Source organism: Typopeltis vanoorti, chromosome 11, assembly GCF_054136105.1.
Source record: "Typopeltis vanoorti isolate ZY-2024b chromosome 11, IOZ_Tvanoo_1.0, whole genome shotgun sequence".
NCBI lineage: Eukaryota > Metazoa > Arthropoda > Arachnida > Uropygi > Thelyphonidae > Typopeltis > Typopeltis vanoorti.
Window position 1 is genome coordinate 123,595,944 of NC_143559.1, and position 21,278 is coordinate 123,617,221.

Below are 21,278 nucleotides of genomic sequence, written 5' to 3' on the forward strand. Positions count from 1 at the left end.
AAATGAATTTCATACAAATTTTCCTTTTTTTGCATAATGTATTAATTATAGGTAGTTGGTAATTTATAGTTGCAGTTGAATAAGATTACATTTTTTACATTTGTATAGTATTTATACAATAACAATAAATTATATATATTTTACAATTTTTGGTTTAATGTATTTAAGCACTGTAACTACATCACTTAAATGTAATAAATGGATTTTTTTTTTTGCATTGATCTCGGTTGAGATCAATGCAAAATTCAGATTGCATCCTTGGGGCTTTTTAGTAAGCTTAACTGAGGATGACACTGGTTAGTTATTGTTTACTGGTTTGATTGCTGTGTTGAAAGTAGGCTGATGTTTGATAGGTCTGATATTCACTACAGCCATAAGATGAGAAAGTCATTCACTCTCACACACACACACACACACGATAATATTTGGAATGTCATGATGTGTCACTGAACTGGAAAGCCTGAACTAATATAATAATAATATTCAGCCTGTTAAATATGTGGCATAAAAAACTGTCACTCCTTCCTAATTAGAAGTCATGGTAATGATTTTAAAGCCCAGTTTGGTAATTATCTCTAACATAGTCTTGTTGTAAGGATCACTAATGATTGAATCCAAATCACTGTTACTTTAGTTCTATGTAGAATATTAATAATAATAATTATTATTATTATTATTATTATTATTAATTATTATTATTATAATAAATGCAATAGTGCAATAATAACAGTGCACAGCAAAGAGATACCGGCAACCTGTGAAGTACCACAAGAAGCTGTTTTATCTCCCATTCTCGTAAACACACACACACACATACACACACACGATATTAGCCATCTTCCCCTAAAAAGTAAAATCTTCCAATAGGAAGACAACATTGTCCATTCACAACAACAGAAATATCACCTACACAAATATGCAACATAACATTAATCAATTTTCTAACTGTCTAACCGAAAATGGCATATATATATATATATATATAAACTCTGAAAAAACAAAGCTAATGATATTCAAAACCCCCTACCCATAGAAATTAAATATTCCAATATCTGACATTCAACTCCTATACCCAAAGGGCTGATCCTAAAACCACAACCATCACACAGGCAAAAACAACACATTATCTCGGACTTCACTTTAATGCTGATCAAAGTTGGAATAGCCATACAAACTACCTACACAACAAACTCAGGAAAAGCAAACTATATCGATTAAAAGACATTGCTCCAGCACATATAAAAATACTACTCTATAAAGCATTATTATTTTAAGATGTGCAATTACATCATACACATTCTGTGCAGACTACAAACTTAACAAATTACAATTGTTGCAAAATAAAATGTAAAAACCGATATTCTGGGAACAAAGAGAACAGCCCATACTTATACGGAGAGCAAGGACAGAACACAAAATATTTAAGGTGAAACACTTATGCCACTACACAGTCATGCTAAAACATTACTTCAGTCCAACCTACAGAGTAACCAGAACAATATAACATATAATAATCCTACAGAAAAGTCACCCAAAACTTCTACATACCTGAAATGATAAACAAACCGGCATTCAACGACAGAAACCTAGGGACCTATATAAATATTACAGGCAGACTGAAAATTAGAGGGAAATTACTCTTTCTCTCTCTCTCACATACACACACAAACCTCTCTCAAACACCATTACAAGGACACAAACATGCTATATCCAAATCCCCCCCACCCCCCGTAAAAAAAAGTTACAACATGCTCAAGAAGTGGTAGTCTGTGGACACATGTACTCGCCTCTATACGTTAACTGGAAAAAAGGACTTCTACATACATATTATATTTTCATATATAAGTTTACAAGCACATGCATATAAACAGTTAAATCTAGTTCGTGACAAGTATTGAAACAAAACCCATGAAACCACCGCCATCTATTATCTTCCTCAGATAAGCTCTACAGAAGCTTCGAGGAAGAAATCAGAAATATCACCCAAACAAACAAATATATCAAAGAGTATGCACTTAGTAACTTGTATACTGAATTTTTATAGGGAAGTAAAATATCTGTATTAAATACAGAATTGATAAAAAAAATATTGGAAAAAAAATACAAAAGACAAAGTGTAGAAAAATTATGCATATTAATATAAAATCATAACATTACTATTATTACTATTGAACTGTGAGTTGTATTACTGCATTGTATAGTGAATTGTATGCACATTCATGCTGATCCAAATGTAAATACAGTAGATAAATGAATTAGTTTTAAAAAAAAGTATAATTATATTTATAAAGAATTAACTACTCTGCATTCTGTACTGAATCCTTGTACTCTACAGAAAACATGTCTCATGTATATATACATAAATACTCTATATGATAATAAACCTTGTCATTGTTAAAAAAAATATTATTATCATCATCATATTAGTTATACAAAAAATTGTGTATAATCTTCATTGTTAACATGAGAAGAACATGTGTTGTAAATATTATTATTACGGGCAACTCCAAGGACCAGGGGTTCCCAACCTGGGTACCTGTACCCACAGGAGGTACGGGAAGCTTGTCCAGGGGGTACGGTGAATAGCAAGTAAATAAGTATATTATGCTATTAATATATTCCAAAAATAGTTATGTTATCAACATTTCCGGGCTATTCCATGTTGGCATGTCTGTCAGCCACACCAGCAACATTTCAGGTCTCTTTTCGGACATGGACACAGATAAGTTGCATAGACTTTATTGTCACTGCAAGGTCCGATAACTCAAAATGCCTGGTTAAGATTCAAGATAGCTAGCGAAATTGCCAGATCAGCGCTCCCTTGAGGCTCGCCTCCGCGGCATCTGAACCTCCTGTGCATGCGTGTGACGTACTGCATGGTTCACACTCCAACTGCTTCATTTCGACATGCTCACAGTACACACGTTTTAGTGATAAACATAGATTAGTTAAATTACTTTTGCTGACTAAATTTTAATCTAATCGTAAGTAGCTTAGAGTTTATTTTTAGTCTATTCTAAAAATGAAAGGACAGATCAAGATTTAAATACATTAAAATATTATTTATTTTTTAGCTTATTTTAAAAATGAAAGGTTAGATCAGGATTTATATACAAAAAAATATTATTTTTGCAGACCCAAGGAATGACCATGCCAAAGAAACGTTGTTAACAAGATTCATATGTGCAATATGGTTTTACTTTTGTGCTTGACAAAGAAGGTGTGCAAAAGCCGCAGTGTTTCATTTGCTCCAAGATATTCAGCAATGGCAGTATGAAGCCATCAAAATTGGGAGAGCATCTACAGAATGTTTATCCCGAACATTCTAACAAGTCATAGTCCTCATTTAGAATAAAATGAGCATGATTTGGTAAGAATATCGCACTTCATGACCATGGATTTATTAACCTGAAGAAGCCAGCACTGGAGGCCAGTTATCGCATCGCATTGAGGGTCGACAAAGAAAAGAAACCACATACAATTGCTGAGACATTAGTGAAGCCGTGTGCTATGGAAATGGTTGAGTTGATGTGTGGTAAAGAAGCAAAAGAGAAAATTACACAAATACCATTATCAAATAATACATTTTGTGATTGGATTAGAGAAATGTCAGAAGACATACATCTGCAGGTAGTGGAGGAAATCAAGAAAAATCTGGCTAGAATTAGTTTACAGTTGGATGAATCAACTGATGTCTCTAACTGCGCACAGCTTCTTGTTTTTACTAGATATATACATCAGAATGAAATAAAGGAGGAATTTCTTATTTGCAAACCCTTGAAAGAAACAACAAAGGCAGTGAACATTATGAATTTGGTGAATGATTTTTTTGATCCAAATGGCCTTTCATGGAATTAGTAGAATCTATTTGTACTGACGGTTCTCCTGCCATGTTGGGGAAAAAATCAGGTTTCACCACTTTAGTTAAAGAAATCAACCCAAATATAAAGTATAGTCTCTGGGAAAAATTCCCATGTTACTCCTCTTAAACATTATTATTATTATAATTATGGCTATTATAGCCTGTTTTTGTCTTTGGACACTCCTGAACAAAAACAGGCTATAATAGCCGTAATTATAATAATCCAATTATTTTTACAAACCACTGCATCCTTCACCGGTATGCTTTAGCATCTAAAACACTTCCACATAATATGAAAGCCGTTTTGGATGTTGCTGTTCAAGTTGTGAATTTTATCAAAGCAAAAGCATTGAATCACTGTGTGTTTAAATCTTTGTGTGAAGAGGTTGGAGCAGATCATATTGTACTGCTGCTTCATACAAAAGTACGATGGTTATCCAGAGGAAATGTTTTAGGTAGGGTTTTTGAACTCAGAAATTTAATTGAAAATTTTTTTAGTTGAAAAAGAATCTGCTTTTGCTTCATATTTCAAAGATCCAAACTTTGAGATTTCTCTGGCTTATCTTTCTGATGTATTTGGAATTCTTAATTCTGTGAACATTTCACTGCAAGGTACAGATGTCATTCTCGTGGAGGCTGAAGAAAAGATACAATCGTTTCAAGAAAAATTGACTCTCTGGGGAAGAAGGGTGGAGTTAGGTAACTTGGCCAATTTCAAATTTCTTGATGAAATCACTTCAGATCCGGAATATGAACTAAAACAGGAAGTTCGTGATAGCATTATATTGCATTTAAAAAATTTGAAAGAGGCACTTGCAAGAATAATTCCTCCTGACCAAATGAATGAAGTCTGGATATATAACCCTTTTCATATTGAATTAGAAAAAATCAGTGACAATGACCCAGTGAAAGATCAGCTAATTGATGTCTGCAATAACAAAAAACTCCGAATTGAATTCCAATCAATGAAGTTACAAAATTTTTGGTGTACACTTGGAGAAGCATATCCCGTTATCACAAAAACGTGTTTAGATGGCTATAATTCCATTTATAACAACTTATCTATGTGAATCAAGATTTTCAGTTCTGTTTTCAATCAAGTCCAAAACAAGAAACAAACTGGAGCTTGAACATGATATGCAGGTATCTATTTCAAAAGCTGTACCAAGAAAAAAACTGTTGGTTAGATTGTGATAGAGTGGAAATTTATGAACTCCTATCTTATCACAGTCTAACATGCTTTTCCAAACAAAAGAATGAGATAAATACAGTAAATTGCCTCTAAGTGTAAAATAAGTAATATGTATATATGTATCAAGCATGTTCTGCTATAAAAGGGTAAATAAGTATGTATTTTGTGCCATTCACGAATGTGATTAAATTAATACTGAAGGTATAAAACAGTAACAGAGCATTATAAAAGTTCATGTATAAAAGAATTATAGAATGTAAGCACAAATTCAACAGTTGGGGGGGAGTGAAGTTTAAAGGTCACGGAGCCATACGCGAGGAAGCAGCTAGCCCCAAGCAAACAACGTGACGTCAGCGTATGTGCGATAGTGGGGAAGAGATATGGACACCATGACGTAGTAGCACGTGTGAGATGGCTGGACATCGAAAAGGGCGAGAATCCCCGAGAAGGAAAGAGGGAAACATAAGGGTCATGCGACCTTTTGTTCCTGGATCACCTGTGTGTTCCTCTCTCTCTCATGGTGGCGTAGGGTGCGAGTGCCCTCGGTATCGGAGCGTTCCCGATAGGCAGCTATGGTCTTGGCGGCCATATTCTCCGCGAAAAGAAGCAAGTCCAACTGTCCACAGAAGGCCAGTTTCCTGTGAACCTATGAAGCACTAAAGAACCAAAAAAGGAAGATAAGTAAACTTTGTGTTACACTGATTATGAATGAAAGATTTGTGTCACGTTAATATGTTATAGAAGAAGAACATTAATGATATAGGATAGGATTGTATTGTTATCACTTTAGAAGAATATTGATTTTTACCTTACTATCTGTCGTGTTAAAGTTTGCCTTTATATTGAATGAAGTTAAGGATATGTTAGAGTAAAGAATTGGCAAAAGAATAAAGAGATTGTGAAAGATATGAATGTTATCTTGTGTAGTCTGACAGAGCTACTGAGTTTTAGATTGATTGTGATAATAGAACATGACTAATGCATTAGCAAAGGTTAATATAATTCTTACTTTAGGAAGCTACTGTATAATATTTTATGAGTGTAATAGTAGTGTTTGAATATTATATACCTTGTCTGGAACTCCCTTAAGATGGGATTTTAATTTATGTTATTATGTGTATCAACTTTTGAGTATAATAAACCTTGCTTTCGATTCTAACAAAGACTTTCTGTGATTTCTGGAATCCAATGCACCGCTTATAAAATATTAATGTGAACCTATGCGGGATATTAAAAGGGCATATTTTGGCCACGTCTGCAAAGCTAAGAGGTATCATTAAGTACTGTCCTGAGATTACCTCTTGGTTGTTAATATTAATTAATCTAATAGCGCTAAGTGGCACAAATAAATTTCATGGCGTTTTACGAGAGGTAAATCTCAGACACTCTGATACTCTGGTATTGCCTCGATCTCGAGGAAATTCCACTGACCCTCAGAGGTACTATGTGCTACCCGATAGTGTATCATGGAGATATAGCATAAAAGGTTAAAATAGTTGTGAATATTGTTTCTGACCCTTGGTTCTATTTCTTATTCACCAAAACATTGGTGAATAAGAAACAGAACCAAGGGTCTCACTAGTCGATTTTCTGCAGTTTAATAAAGATTTTACAATTTTATGATAATGTAATTGATTTATTTACCGAATAAAGCTTTTATGAAAACTTAATTACTTTTTATTTCTTATATTCTTTGAATCTGTATGGTAAACTCAAGAATTTATTTCTTATTATAATTAATATGGGGGTACCGGATAATTTACTAAAAGCCAAGAGGTACGAGGACCAAAAAGGTTGGGAACCCCTGCCTTAGACTCATCGAGGGAGGCCCTAAACATCATGTCAAGAATAACTATTCAACATTCACACAGTATCTATCATACTTTGCCTTGAACTCATTCACAGTCATGGCACCCACAACAGACTCTTGCAGCTTATTCCACTCATTTACCACTCTCCAAGCAAAAAACCTAGCTCTAACACCCTTGCTAACCACACTCTTATCCAGTTTCCATGGATGGCCCCTAGTCCTCCCACCACCAGTCCTGTTCTCAAAAATATCCTCTGAATTAATCTTATAGAAACCTCTCAGTAATTTGAATGTCTCAATCATATCATCCCTCTTCCATCTCTCAATCAATTTCTGCAACTCACAAATCTTCAACCTGTTCTCATAAGGTTCATTCCATAGACCCGCTGTCATCTTGGTCACTCACCTCTGAATCCTCTCCACCTCCTCCCCATTAAGAAGAAACCCTGGCACCCAAATCTGGGCACAGTAGTCAAGATAGGGTTTTATCAAGGCTCAATACAGAAGAACAATAACTTGCTTGTCTCTGCTCGTCAAAGTATTCTTCAGTAACAAAGTGATTTGATGAGCTGATTTAGCCACTTTTGCAATGTGCCCCCTAAACTTCAACTCCCTATCCACCAACACTCCCAAATCCCTGGCCTCGTCAATCTCCTGGAGTAGAGTTACACCGATGTGGTATATACTGCTGCTAATCTTTTCACCCCAAAATGCATAACCTTACATTTTGAAACATTAAATTAACATCCATTCTCCTTAGCCCAGTGAACCAATCTATCCAAATCATCCTGCAAAATTTTGACATCATATGCATTCACTATTGCTCTACCCAACTTTGCATCATCAACAAACAAATGAACAGTTCCTCTCAGATCCTTTCCTATATAGTTAATGAACAAATTAAATAGTAGTGGTCCAAGAATAGAACCCTGAGGCACACCACTAGTCACAGGCCATGTTTTGGACTCTACTCTTGAATAAACTACTCTCTGATATCTCACCATCAACCACCCTCCTATCCATCCCCATTGTGCTGTAGTTTACTGATTAGAATTCCATGTGGTATCCTGTCAAAGGCCTTAGCAAAGTCTAGCAGTATCACTGTAAACTCATTATCCTTATCCAGTTCAGCTGTCACTGTGTTATAAAACATGAGCAAGTTAGTTACTGAGGCATGATCTACCCTTCAAAAAACCATGCTGTCCCCCATAGAGTATTCCATTTCCATCTATCCATTCCTGTATTTTTCTCGACTACTTTCTCCAAGACCTTATCAACGACTCCTGATATGCTGATCGGTCGGTATTTTGCAACAACAGTCTTGGAACCTCCTTTATGCAGTGCAACTATTTTCCCTCTTTCCACCCCCTTGGGACTAACCCAGACCCAAGACTCAAATTAAACAAAATGGTCAAGGGCACTGACAATTCTTTAGCCGCTTCACATACAACACGAGCTGGTATACCATCCAATCCCAAAAGATGTATACATTAAGGTTTTGTAATAGATTATTCACCTCAACTTCATTCACCACAATTCCCATATAAGTTGGTTTCCTATTGGTTCCTTCATTCCTGCAATATCACCACCTGGATGATATACTCTTGCAAAGTGCTCGCCTAGTAATTCCACTATATCAACTGATTCAGTTACCTCCCTACCATCGGCATTCCTTAAAATCATTCTGCCATATACATTTTTTCTTTTACTTGCAGCATATCGAAAAAACTGTTTGGGATTCTCTTTAGCTTGCATGGCTAATTCCTTTTCTAATCCACTTTTGCTCTTCTTACCACATGTTACCTTTCTGGCTTGTGCTTTATACAATTCGTGTGCCTGCAGGTCATCTTTCTCCTTAAATTCCCTCCACAGTTGTTTATTTTTTTGCACCTCAAGCATAATGGTGTTATTCATCTATTTCACCCCTACTTGATTTACTATTCACACTCTAGGTATACAGTCAGCCATTACCTCCTGCAAACACTCCTTAACCACCTCCCATGCACTATCAACATCCATCCCTTGCAGTTTTACATGCCATGGCACTGAACCAAGCAATCTCTTAAGTTTGTCATACTTACCAGCCCTGTAATTCCACATGTACCCTGTCTTAATTGAAAATTCCACACATTTAGCCACCTCCCAGATCAAGACCTTATGATCACTCTCACCAATTGGTGGCAACGTGGTCATATTCATTACAGTCAGATTTTCAGATGCAATTACTAGGTCAAGCACTCTTAAACTCCTAGTGTTTTCCATTACATGCTGTCTTGGATAGTTATCCCTTAATAACTGCATAAAATCCAATTCCTTCCTCACGTGTGTCCTCTCCTCCTTCCAATCAATGTTACCATAGTTGATAACCCCCATATTAATTATCTTCCTTCCACTCATTGCGTCCATCTATTCCATCACCTGGTCTATAGCAGGCACCCAACTGTATATTTTGTTCTGCTAGTCTCAATCTCACACCAAATAGCCTCAAATGTGCTCTTTTCTGTATCCTGCAGTTCAACTTCTATTCTCCTTGGCTGCAGTTCATCAGCTATCATCAATAACACTCCTCCTCCATTTTATTCTCTCTGTCCCTCCTGAACACACTATACCCTTTACATTCTATCCCACTAGCTATATCATCTTCTATCAGCTATATCATCTTCTTTCACTAATGCCAATAACCTGTGGCCAGGAAGAGCCAATCAAGACCAAAAATTCTTCCTTCTTGTTCCTAATACTCCTGGCATTAGTATACATGAAATACAGAAGCCCGTTAGTCCCACCCCTGTCTTGATGCCTTATACTAACTATCCCATTCTGATTTGTTGTCCTTCGTACTAGCTCGGGAATTATACACATTCTTATACTCAACTGCCTCACTGATGTCTGCATATCCACTTCTCCCCCCCCCCCTCCTTAATAGCTCTAGTCTCCCTGATTCTGCACATCCACTTTCACTTCATTCAACAACACTTTTTATAGAGAAAAAAAAGTATTATTAAAAATTTTAATTGAAATCCAATGTAGAAAATGAACTACATATGCAGCACTTAGTGCTGAATTTTGTAAAAATAAGTTGGAATGTTGCTCTCAAGAAGATTATTGCATATGTGTAAGTATTTTAGAAATCAATAAAACTTATTACCTGATACATACAAGAAGTCAATTTCTTTTTATACTCTGATTTAGCTTTCTGTACAACACTCATTATTTTTCTGGCCTGTGTTTTATATATTTCACAACTCCTCTCAATCTTATTACCATCATCAAATTCCTGCAATGTACCCTCAAGGACTGTGGCATTGTTAAATTTTACTGTCAGCTGCACCATTGTAAAATTTTCTATTATCCAATTATCAATATTCTATCATCAACTTTATACTGCTATCAACCACACCTTTTATTCCTTTTACACGTGCACTTTAGGCCAAACTTATTTCCTCTACTTTACGTAAATAAAACTATAATCTGCTTAATATAAACCTCTCCTTTAATCCCCTATAATCTTCTTTATGTTCCCACTGTTAGTAGATGACTTTGTTATTAGCCTATCCATGATAAACAGGGTACCAACTCTCAAACTATGAAATTTAGAAAAATTTGTTTAACGACTGTGCCATTCTAAATTATTTATATATAGCTTGAGAATATAAGTATGGAACATATGCAAAATCAAATCTAACATATACAATCTATTATAGCTAGTCATGGCAATTCTTAATTAAACAGGCTTGCAGGTTCACTAATTTTTTTGGAGACAGTGCATTGGCAAATAGATCAGGCAAGATAGTTTTACACAAACAAAACGTTTTATTTTAACCTAGTAAAATAGTATAATGCACACCCAAATAGGGAACATTAACTCTCTAAGGCATGTTACATTCACACTAGGCAAAATATGCGACTGAACATTATACACACAAGACTTAGTTAACCCTGTCACAATGCTTAGATATCTAAATTAGACATGTAGGTGCTTCTTATGTTACACATAGCTAAATTTTGTTCACTACATATATAGGTCAACATTCATTATCCCTTTCATTGCTGCAACTTATTAACTAACTAAATACTAACAATTTCCTGTAAGCACATACAATTCTCAAGTGCAAGCTTTTAAGACATTAATAAAGTAGTGCTTACTTTTACTTTTACAAACACAGCTCAATCCTTTTGAACAAACTTCAGCTAATTTAGCATAAAGTTTTGTCTTCTTCCTGGGTACTGGCTGTTGCCTGGCGATCCTGGCAGTTCTGCTGCAGAAGTTTTCTGGGAAAGCTTCGATTGATTTTCCGTTGGGAAACTGAAATGGAACTGCCAAAGTCACCGCGATTTCTAACACACTCTCATAGCACGTCCTTACATCCACAGGAAATACATTGAAATAATGGCCTCTCCTCTTCCCCCCCCCCCCTCCCGCACCTGGGATCACATACCTGGAACCAAAATCTGGCGACGAATATAATCTGGGTTAATCCCTTACTTTCCGTTTTACATATACTTCAATATACATTAAATTATGCATTTTAATAGTAGAAGTATAACATTTATTTTACTACATTATAATCTCTATTTTCTATATGTATGGAAACCTCTCTAAAATCAATCTCGAAAATTTAATCAATAAAATTTCTCATGAGAGATTTTACATAGGAATACAAACATATTATTATTTTATTATTAATATTATTACCCAACACCTCCAGTTAGTCCATTGACTCATCGAGGGAGGGCACCTATACAACTCTTCACCAACCATAACTAAGTGCAACTACATCAATGCCTTCTACTGCCTACCACCACTAGTATTTTCACAGAAAAACATCCATGCCCAAGGCAGGATTCGAACCCACAGCCTTTTCGCTGGAGAGCAGATACACTAACCACTAGCCCAACCAGGCTGGCATTATTCTCATGATATTCTTTCCATAAAATCTTACGAATTTCTTGCTTAATAAGGTTATACATCCATCTCAATCCCAAATTATTTATTCTTCGAACACTAGGACACATTCAGATACCACTTCATTTAAGCACTTTTTCAAAGATTTCCTTGAAGTGCTGACATTTTTTCCAATTCAGAATCTGATACTCTACAACTCTTCATCAACCATAACTAACCACAACTACATCAATGCTATCTACCACCACCACCACTAGTATTTTCACATAAACCATAGCTAACCATAGATAGTACTCTCCTAAGCTGATCATAATTTTCAGCTTTGTAGTTCAGCATGTAGCCTGTTCTAATGGGAACATCCATATAATTTGATACTTCCCAAGAAAGCATGGTGTGATCACTGTCTCCAACCCGTGGTAAAATAGTCCTATACTTAACAGACGCCCCACCTGATGCTATGAAAAAATGAACACTCTTTGACCTCAAGTTCCTTCTTTCATATGTTGCTTAAGAAAGTTGTCTCACAACAATTCAATAAATTCCTTTTTATTCTTATCATGAGATTTGTCTTCTACCCAATCAATATTTTAGATAATTCAAGTCACCAATAATGATCACTAGTTTAATGCCCATAATTCTAAATTAGTGATGCATTTCCTCGTCCCCCGAAACTGAACTACCAGGTCTGTAGCAATCCCCTCACCATATAGCCTCAAACTCACCACTACATGGAACACTGTTACCATCATTGTTTCTTGCATTTCTACCCTAACTGGACTTAAATCATCTGATGTTATTAGTAGTACTCAACTTTCTCTCTCTTCTGTCATTCCTAAAAAATAGTATATCTATTACACTTGATCCCAGTTACCACATCTGATACTAATAGTAATTTTTCACTAATGCCAACAATCTTAGGCAACATCGTATTCAATTAAGCAACAAACTCAATTCCTTTGTTTCTGATGCACCTGGCATTTGTGTATAGACATAGCAAATTATAACCTACCAATTTTTATAATTAGATATGCAATCCATTTGGCCTTGTTGTAGAACTTTCTCTTTTCTCTCCCCAGACATACTCAAAAGGACTGAACCCAAAGCATATATTTTCACTCCTTCACAAGATGCTTAACCATGTTTGAAGCCATTCATATCTTTATCATATTTGCATACCATAGGTGAAACTTTTACAAAAAATTTTTTCCATTCTCCCCTTGATGATCTAGTTTCTCTGACTCTCTGCATTAGGTCTCGTCCCAATAGGTAATTTTTCCAGGCTCCTGATGCCAAATGGATTCAAGTGCAGGCCATCCCTCTTATACAAGTATTTTCTGCCATTGAAAATATTATTAGTAAACCACTTGTGTTCAGCAGAAGTGTTAAACAGAGCAGAATAGAGCATATACATCTGAAGTTGCAGATCTAACTAATGGAAGAACTACAATATTTTGTAAATAACAAAATGGCATCCTATTTTTCCTTCTCTTCCACAGCAAACAATATTTCAACAGAACCAAATAATCAAAGCCAAAACAAAAGTGGAAAGAATTAGAGAAAAGAAAAATATGGCAGACATTTCTGTGCATTACATTATTCAACTCATATCAACTAGTTATTTCTTGACTATTCTCTATATAAATAAGATGCTTTTTATAAAATACATTGAAAACCCATAAAATTGATGAGACTTAATTTCTTAGAATAAAGGAATCTATATTTGGGATGTTAAGATAATACTATCTTGAAGGACAAGGCAAGACTGGACATGTTATACAACAATATAAGTTATTACAAATAAAGATTAATAATTACTTTACTATTACCCTCTAACATGAGAAACAGTGTAAAAAATTCTAGAATTAATGTGGTAAACATATTGTAAAAAAATTGTAAATATATACATACACGAAAAAAATTCAAATATCAAAATTCCACATAATAAAAAATAAAAAAAAAAAAAAAAAATGCTTCCAGACATTTCACAACATCCCAGAGTCTCAATACTAACATCAATAATGTGCACTATCACCTACAGATATCCTACTAACAAAACTTGAAATGTTTTACACAGGGGTGTTGAGAGCTAATGCCAGGCCTAGGGAAAAAGCTCTTAGCAGATCCCCAAAATTAGAAATAATGGGTCTGGGGAATCTTACCCTCCACCTTCCCCAATGGACCTGGTCATGCATCACTGAATCACAGTTAGCATGCTCTGAAACATCTCATCTCTTAACTTTCTGCACTACATGCTCCATGAGGCCTTTCTAAGGGCCATTAATGAACAAATCCTGAGCTTTTCATGAGAGACTGAACTTGTGCATTTGTCATGTCTGATATCCCATGCCTAAGGTTATTATATTAGGAATCCTGATTAACTATGGCTCAAGTTAATCCTAGCTCATTTTGTTGCCTTCAATTTCTGCCTCCGCTGTACTCACAATTCTGATGACTTCCCTGATCTATTTGACTCACAGAGTCATTCTCAGCCTAACATCATCCACAGTGGCACCACACTGGTGCCAATACTCTGTGATCTGGCAAGATGGTCAGCCTGGGATGGCATGGTCAGAATTAATCAGCTAGTGGACTCGCAAGAGTCAATGGTGTGGCAGTAAGTCTCCATAGTCTTATTCAGGGCCCAAGGCTTGAGGAAGTGCTGGCATAGCATCTGGGCAACATCGTATTCAATTAAGCAACAAACTCAATTCCTTTGTTTCTGATGCACCTGGCATTTCTACCTTTGAGCACATTTATTACTTACCAGATAGTGGGCATGCATATGTAGGCAATGCACTGTTTTGATGACTTCCATTTATTACCATGCCTGTAACATGAAGATTGGTGAAAGGCAAATTCAGAAAGCAATTGATAGTAACTGTTCATGTGCTCTTAATAATGTAGTAAGGTTTTCGCTATGAAAACAGTGTGTACACTTCTGCTGAAAATGCACTCTTTGCCAAGACCCAGATTTAAGGATGTGACAAACTATTTGGGAGTCCAGGCAATCTAGAGGTGCTTAAGTGAGAGAGTGATCACATGATGCTAAATGTAATACCTCGGGTTTTCTTAAATTTAGTGGGCTAGGCAGCACAAGGTGTAAAGGAGGTTTCAGGATTAAGAAGGTATTGCAGTTTACATATACTAATGCTGGAAGTATCTGAAATAAGGATGAGGAGTTTTTGGCATTGGCTAGCTCAACTTGGCTGAATGAGGATAGGGTCTGGTTGGCGAAGTGGTTAGCATATCTGCTCTCCAGCCCAAAGGCTGCGGGGCTTGAATGCTGCCATGGGGATGGATGTTTGTGATTGTCTGTGAAAATATTAGTGGTGGTGAGCAGTAGATGGTGTTGATGTAGATGATATGGTTCACTGTAGTTGGTGGATTGAGTGGTTGAGACGAAGAATTGTAGAGTAGGTGTTCTCCCTCGATGAGTCTTTGGACTCCTTGGAGGTGTCACATGATAATAATAATAATATAGTCATAGGAATAGAAGACAAAAGGTACATTATCTTCAAAAGGAGCAGGATGTTTGGCTAATGGGAGCAGACAAAAAAAATAAATAAAGTACATCAGGAGAACAGGGATGCAGAGGGAAGCTCATGTAAAGGATATAAGGGAGAATGAAGATAATATGCAATGTCAAATTAGCACAATGAGTGCAGGTCAAGTAATTATTATGGGGGATATCAAATGGGGGGGAATTTTAAAAGAGAGGAAAAGAAGTGGAATTTGTACCCCTGCTGAGAGTTATTACCTGAAACAGCATGTAAGGAAAGGGACATGAAGTTCGAACATGGTAGATCTGACCACAGCATCACAAAACTTAACAGTAACCATCTAGCTAGGCTCCCTCCACGTGGAGGAAAGCAATTTCTTATCTTTTACCTACAAAACTGAGAGACAGGCAGAATTTTCTGTTAAGGTGGAATTACAGGGCAGGTGATCATGACAAGCTGAGGAGTCAGCTTTCAGCAGTACCATGGCATACGAATTTGGAGAGAAGAGATCTTGGTGGGTCATGGGAGGTGGTCAAAGGGTGTTTGAAGAAAGCAGCAACCCAGAATCAGAAGGATAAATCAGGCAGGAGTTACATGGATGAAGAGCTTCTTTAATTCACATGAAAAACACAAGAAATAAGTAATATTTATTTTCTTGTTTTTCGTGGGAATTAAAGAAACCTCTAATGGTACAAGTATCTCTTAAAGAAAAAGAATTCTTTCTTAATGAAGCTTAATCAATAGCTTCATTAAGCAAGAATTGGCAAAGATTAAGCAAAGAAAAGGTTGTGGAGGGATTATAAATAAAAGGTGATCAGCATGCCCATGAGCAGTATAAGTATATATTGCTCTAGCGGCTAAGGCAACTTGTAGTATGGCGGCGAGTGTATTCCCGTAAGTTCACTGGTCAAATTTCCCACGAAAATTCTATAGTTACTGTAGTCAGCTTTCAAATAATACTGGATTTAATATCCACTTAATTTATATAATTTTGTATCACCGATGTGAAGCCTTTTGGCTATTTATTTTAGTAAATAAGTATTAATAATTAATTATGGCATAATCATAAAGAGTATTAATACACTTAATGTATATGGTGTAGCATGTCAACAAATATAAAAGTACGCATTTAAATTAGTTATCAATCACAGAACTAATGCTACAATATTGTAGTTTCCTCAAGCCAACATCATTAAATTAACTTCTGGTAAGTTTCATTGACATATCCCATTCTGATGACCAAAAATTTATATTATTATTCAGTATTAAAATTGATTATTGCATTATTAAATTGATTTTAATGATGTTGGTTTGGAAAAAAAAAAAAAAAAAAAAAACGGTAGTGAGAAAAATATTTATGCATTGTAACTCGCCATAGAAGTCAGCGGAGCAGGGGAAGCAGCAGAAGGATGTCGAATTGTCGGTGAACACTTACTGTTGAATATGACTTGTCCTATAATTGGCACCCCCTGATTTCACTTTACAAAAAAAGACATTAAAAAGTTTTGCATATATACCTCCCATACAAAAAACAACATGCCCTCCCCAACAGCCATTATATACTGTAGATGCAAGAAAAAAAAAAGTTTTATTGTATCCTTGAATAAGGTACAGAGGCTTTTGCAGTCTGTGTAATATATTTCTCAACAAACAGTACAATTAGAGACAACTGGAATAAAAACGGCACCTAACTAATGAATCACATGTACCCCTCTCACAGAAACTATGCTGTATAGGCAAGCAAAACCATATGTTGCACCGGAAACACAGTATCTAACTAATACTATTGTCCAATTTTTCAATTACATGAAATAAGTGTTTGTTTGATTGCATTTGAAATTCTCGATGTCATTATGACAGATTACAGAGGCTAACTTCAAATAAAATTCTACCACGAAATGAAACATGCCATATAATGCTTGTGTGAGTTCCCCTTCCAGCTGAAATGCAAACAAGGCAATAAAAACCAATCATTGGTTGAAACTTTGTGTGAGTTGAGCCCATCGGTAATGAGAAGTTCTGTCGGAACGATAAACGACACCCCGTCGTGAATGTCTTAAAACTATGTTGTTATGACAGTTGCAGATGTTATGGAATTCGGTTGAAGAGAATTAGCATTTCAACTCAAAAATTGTCAGTTCCATTTGTCTTTGGGTCGCGTGATCTTTTGTTTATACCGCACCAATCAAATTCATGTCTTCATAGCTGCTCTCTCCTGTAAAACAAAATTTAGCTTTTATATATTGTAATAATTAAAAAAAAAAAAAATGGGGGGGGGGGCTGAATAATTTATAAGCGTATAAAACGATAACACATGTAAATCGTTGACCTGCCAGCAAAATTCTCAGGTGTGCCACCTCTGGCACGCATGCCATAGGTTCGCCACCACTGACCTAGATGATACACTCTTGCAAAGTGTTCACTTAGTAATTCTACGATTTCAAATGATTCAGTTAACTCCCTACCATTAGCATTCATTAAAATCATTTTGGCACATAAATTCTTTCTTTTACTTGCAGCATATCGAAAGAACAATTTGGGATTATTTTAGCCTGCATTGCTAACTTCCTTCATAATCTGCTTTTGCCTTTCTTACCACACTAGTTACCCTTCTGGCCTTTCCCTTGTACTGTTTATGTGCCTGTAGGCAATGCCAGCTCTAGGGGGGGGGGTATTGGTGCCCTGATGCAATTTTAAGTTGAGCACCTCACATCCTAACTGGTGAATGTGCACTGCATGTAAAAAACAAAGTCGGTAGTGTAAGGCACCCTGGGCAAGCGCCGGCTCATCTAGTGCTTCTGCCAGCTTTATACTATGCATACCACAAAACAATTTGCCGTTTTGCTAAATGCCACAATATTTATTGCAATATATTTAGTGCATATCCACATTTAATAAACGCGAATATTAAAATGTGTTTTTATTTTATTTTGTTCTACTCACTTCAGCAGCCGTTGACGAAGGCACTCCAATACAATTCATCTCCTGCTTACCGTGTTAAGCTGGCTCTGCCTGCAGGTCACCTTTCTCCTTAAGTTCCCTTCACTATTGTTTCTTTTTCTGCAGCTCCAGCTTAATGATGATATTCATCCATTTAACTCCCACGTGATTTACTGATTCTAGGTATGCAGTCTGCCATTGCCGCCCCCCTCCCCTCAAACACTCCTTCACCACTTCCCATGCACTATCAGCATCCAGCCCTTGCAGTTTTACATGCCATGGCACTGATCCAAGTAATCTCCAAGCTTGTTATACTTACCAGCCATGTAGTATAATAAATAATAAATAATAATAAATAGTATAAAATATAAATAATATAATAAATAGTATAAAATAAATAATAAATAGTATAAAAATAATCAATTTCATCTTAAATGAAAAGGTGCACAGCCAACTCCCAAGTCAAGACCACATGATCACTCTGACCAAATGGTGGCAACATGGTAATATTCGTTATAGACAAATTCTCAGATCCAATTACTAGATTGAGCACTCTTGAATCCCTAGTACATTCCATCACATGCTGTCTCAGGTAATTATCCCTTAGTAACTGCATAAATTCATTTCCATCCTCTCATGTGTCCTCTCCTCCTTCCAAGTTTACATAGTTGAAATCTCCCATAATAATTACCTATCCTCAACTTATTGAGTCTATTTGCAGATGTATACCATCTTCATCATCTTTTCAATCCCTTGGTTTATAGAAGCATCCAAATGTACATTTTGTTCTGCGTCTCTGTCTCACACAGATAGCCTCAAATGTGCTATTTTCTCTGTCCTACAGATGAACTTCTACTCTCTTTGGTTGCAGTTCATCACCTATAATCAATAACACTCCTCCCCCCATTCTTTTCTCTCAACTAACTATATCATCTTCTGTTAACCATGTCTCAGGAATGCCAATAGCCTCTGGCCAGGATAAACTAACCAATACCAAAAATTCCTCCTGCTTGTTTCAAATGCTCCTGGCATTAGTGTATATAAAGTGCAAAATCCCCTTGCTCACTGCTATCCTGACACTTTATATAACTATCCCATTCTGGTTTGTTACCAGTGGTACTAACTTAGTCATATTATGCACATTCTTACCCTCAAGTGTCCCAATGATGTCTGCATATCTACTCAACATGAGAAGGGCCACTCCTCATTATGCATAGCATTATACACATCCAAAATGGGGTGTGCTTTGCATTATGGGATGCATACTAAGGGAAGTGGTATGAAGTCATTAACCTCTATATACAAGTAGCTCAGACGTGAATATATTTCACACACAAAACATTGTTTTGCTTATTTGGGAAAAAGGATTAAAGCCAAGTATATAATTTCTCGATATCTTAAACATATAATAAACCCAAGGTGTGTGAGTGTGTGCTATATATATAAATAACAGGCATGCTTGAATACTTTCAGCTAGAAAATACTTCAGATTAAAACTGCAGATGGCAATTTTCATCTCCTGTAATATAGGTTAAATTCTATTAATGAGATTGATTATTCAATAAGGGGAAAAAAAGTTTTAAGGATTTCATTTAAAAGTAACATCTATATAAATGAAAGGTAAGTTATGGTTATGTACATTGAATTTAAGCTAAACTGAGTCAAGTTTCCTACTGAAGTTATTAATAATAATAAATCTACTAATGGTTTTATTCCCCAAACTGCAGGCCTGGTCGGTCTAGTGTTAGTATATCCAACAAACATGTCATTCAGTATGAATTCCACTGTGGGAATGGAAAATCTCCTTGAGTTTATAAAACTTGTCTGAAAAAAAAAAAAAAAGTAGGTGAGGCAATACAGCCCTAAATAACTTTTAGAAGAATGATAAGCATCTCCACTTTCTGTCCTTACCTATTGCTGACAGCTAGCTTAAGACTAGCAGTGATTTTTCATTGGCAAACAGGAAGGAAAGAACAGTAGACAACTGCTACCATCTTGTATTCCTAACAATGCATATTATTGTCTAAAATAGTGCAAGTTCTACAGTTAACTTCCTTGAGTTGTAGGACTAAACTCCTGAATTTTTTTTTTGGGGGGGGGGGTAAAAACCTTAATTGCATGTGCCAAAGTTTGACTAACTCAGGAATCAGCTGAACCAAAAAAAGGGTTAGAAAAAGTTCTTCTAGTTGGTGGCAAGAATTGAACTGATAATGATCTTTGATCTGCCAGTTTAGTATTATGAAAGCAAACATCACTTTCAAAGGACTACATAAGTGTCTGCTGAAATTAATACTAGACAATGGGAGTATTTAGGAGAGTATCTTTTGTCAAAAGTTGGCTTGCTATTTAACTATCTTAAAATCCTTGATTTCTTTTTTCAAGTATCTGAATTATTTTTTAAGTATACTTCTATACGATGCCCTTATTTTAAACATACTCTGCATTCAGGAGAAAAGATTGCTCACAGCCTGTGGATATTCTACAGATAACTATTTTTCCTTTCATAACATAAAATGGACATTATTAGTAACTATTACATACCTTCTTCCTGCTTCAAAATTGGTCCTCAAAAAATCATTAAAGTGAAGCATATGTTGCTCTTTACTGAATTCTACATGATTTGCAATATTTTGTAGAATTTTTGACATCAGCATTAAACCTCTTTTAGTTCGCTGGGTAGGCTGTCTGTCGATCATGCTCATTTCATATGGTGACACTGAATGTGAAAAGATTAAGTCCATTATTAATCAGGAAAGCAAAAGAACCTACCTATAATCATTATAATATTTATTAATATGAAATATATATATTCATTTTGTATTTCACAATAAGTAAAAAAAGTTCATCCAATTATGCTTAAATAGTGTGTACATTAAAAAAAAAAAAACATGAGAAAAAGAAAAGAGAAGAACAATATACGTAAATTCTGATCAATTTATCAATGTTTAATGTCACTGTTTCCTTTAACGAAGAATGAGTTATAGTGTTTAAATAATCAATATTTCTTTCAAAAACTAAAATGTATTAAATAATCTTTCAAGTCATTTATTATACAGTACATTTATTAATCT

The 21,278-nt window shown here is 35.6% G+C and overlaps 1 protein-coding gene across 1 annotated transcript in view; it reads right to left on the reverse strand.

Moving 5' to 3' along the window:
• Positions 1–21,278, reverse strand: part of Nf1 (neurofibromin 1) — a 1,119,557-nt gene that overhangs the window by 516,817 nt on the left and 581,462 nt on the right. Inside the window, exons 31-33 of the mRNA XM_090400295.1 lie at positions 20,749–20,923; positions 19,395–19,410; positions 15,627–15,643 (exon numbers count right to left, since the gene is read on the reverse strand). Coding sequence (XP_090256421.1) covers positions 15,627–15,643; positions 19,395–19,410; positions 20,749–20,923 — 208 coding nt within the window. The remainder of the gene's footprint in view (positions 1–15,626; positions 15,644–19,394; positions 19,411–20,748; positions 20,924–21,278) is intronic.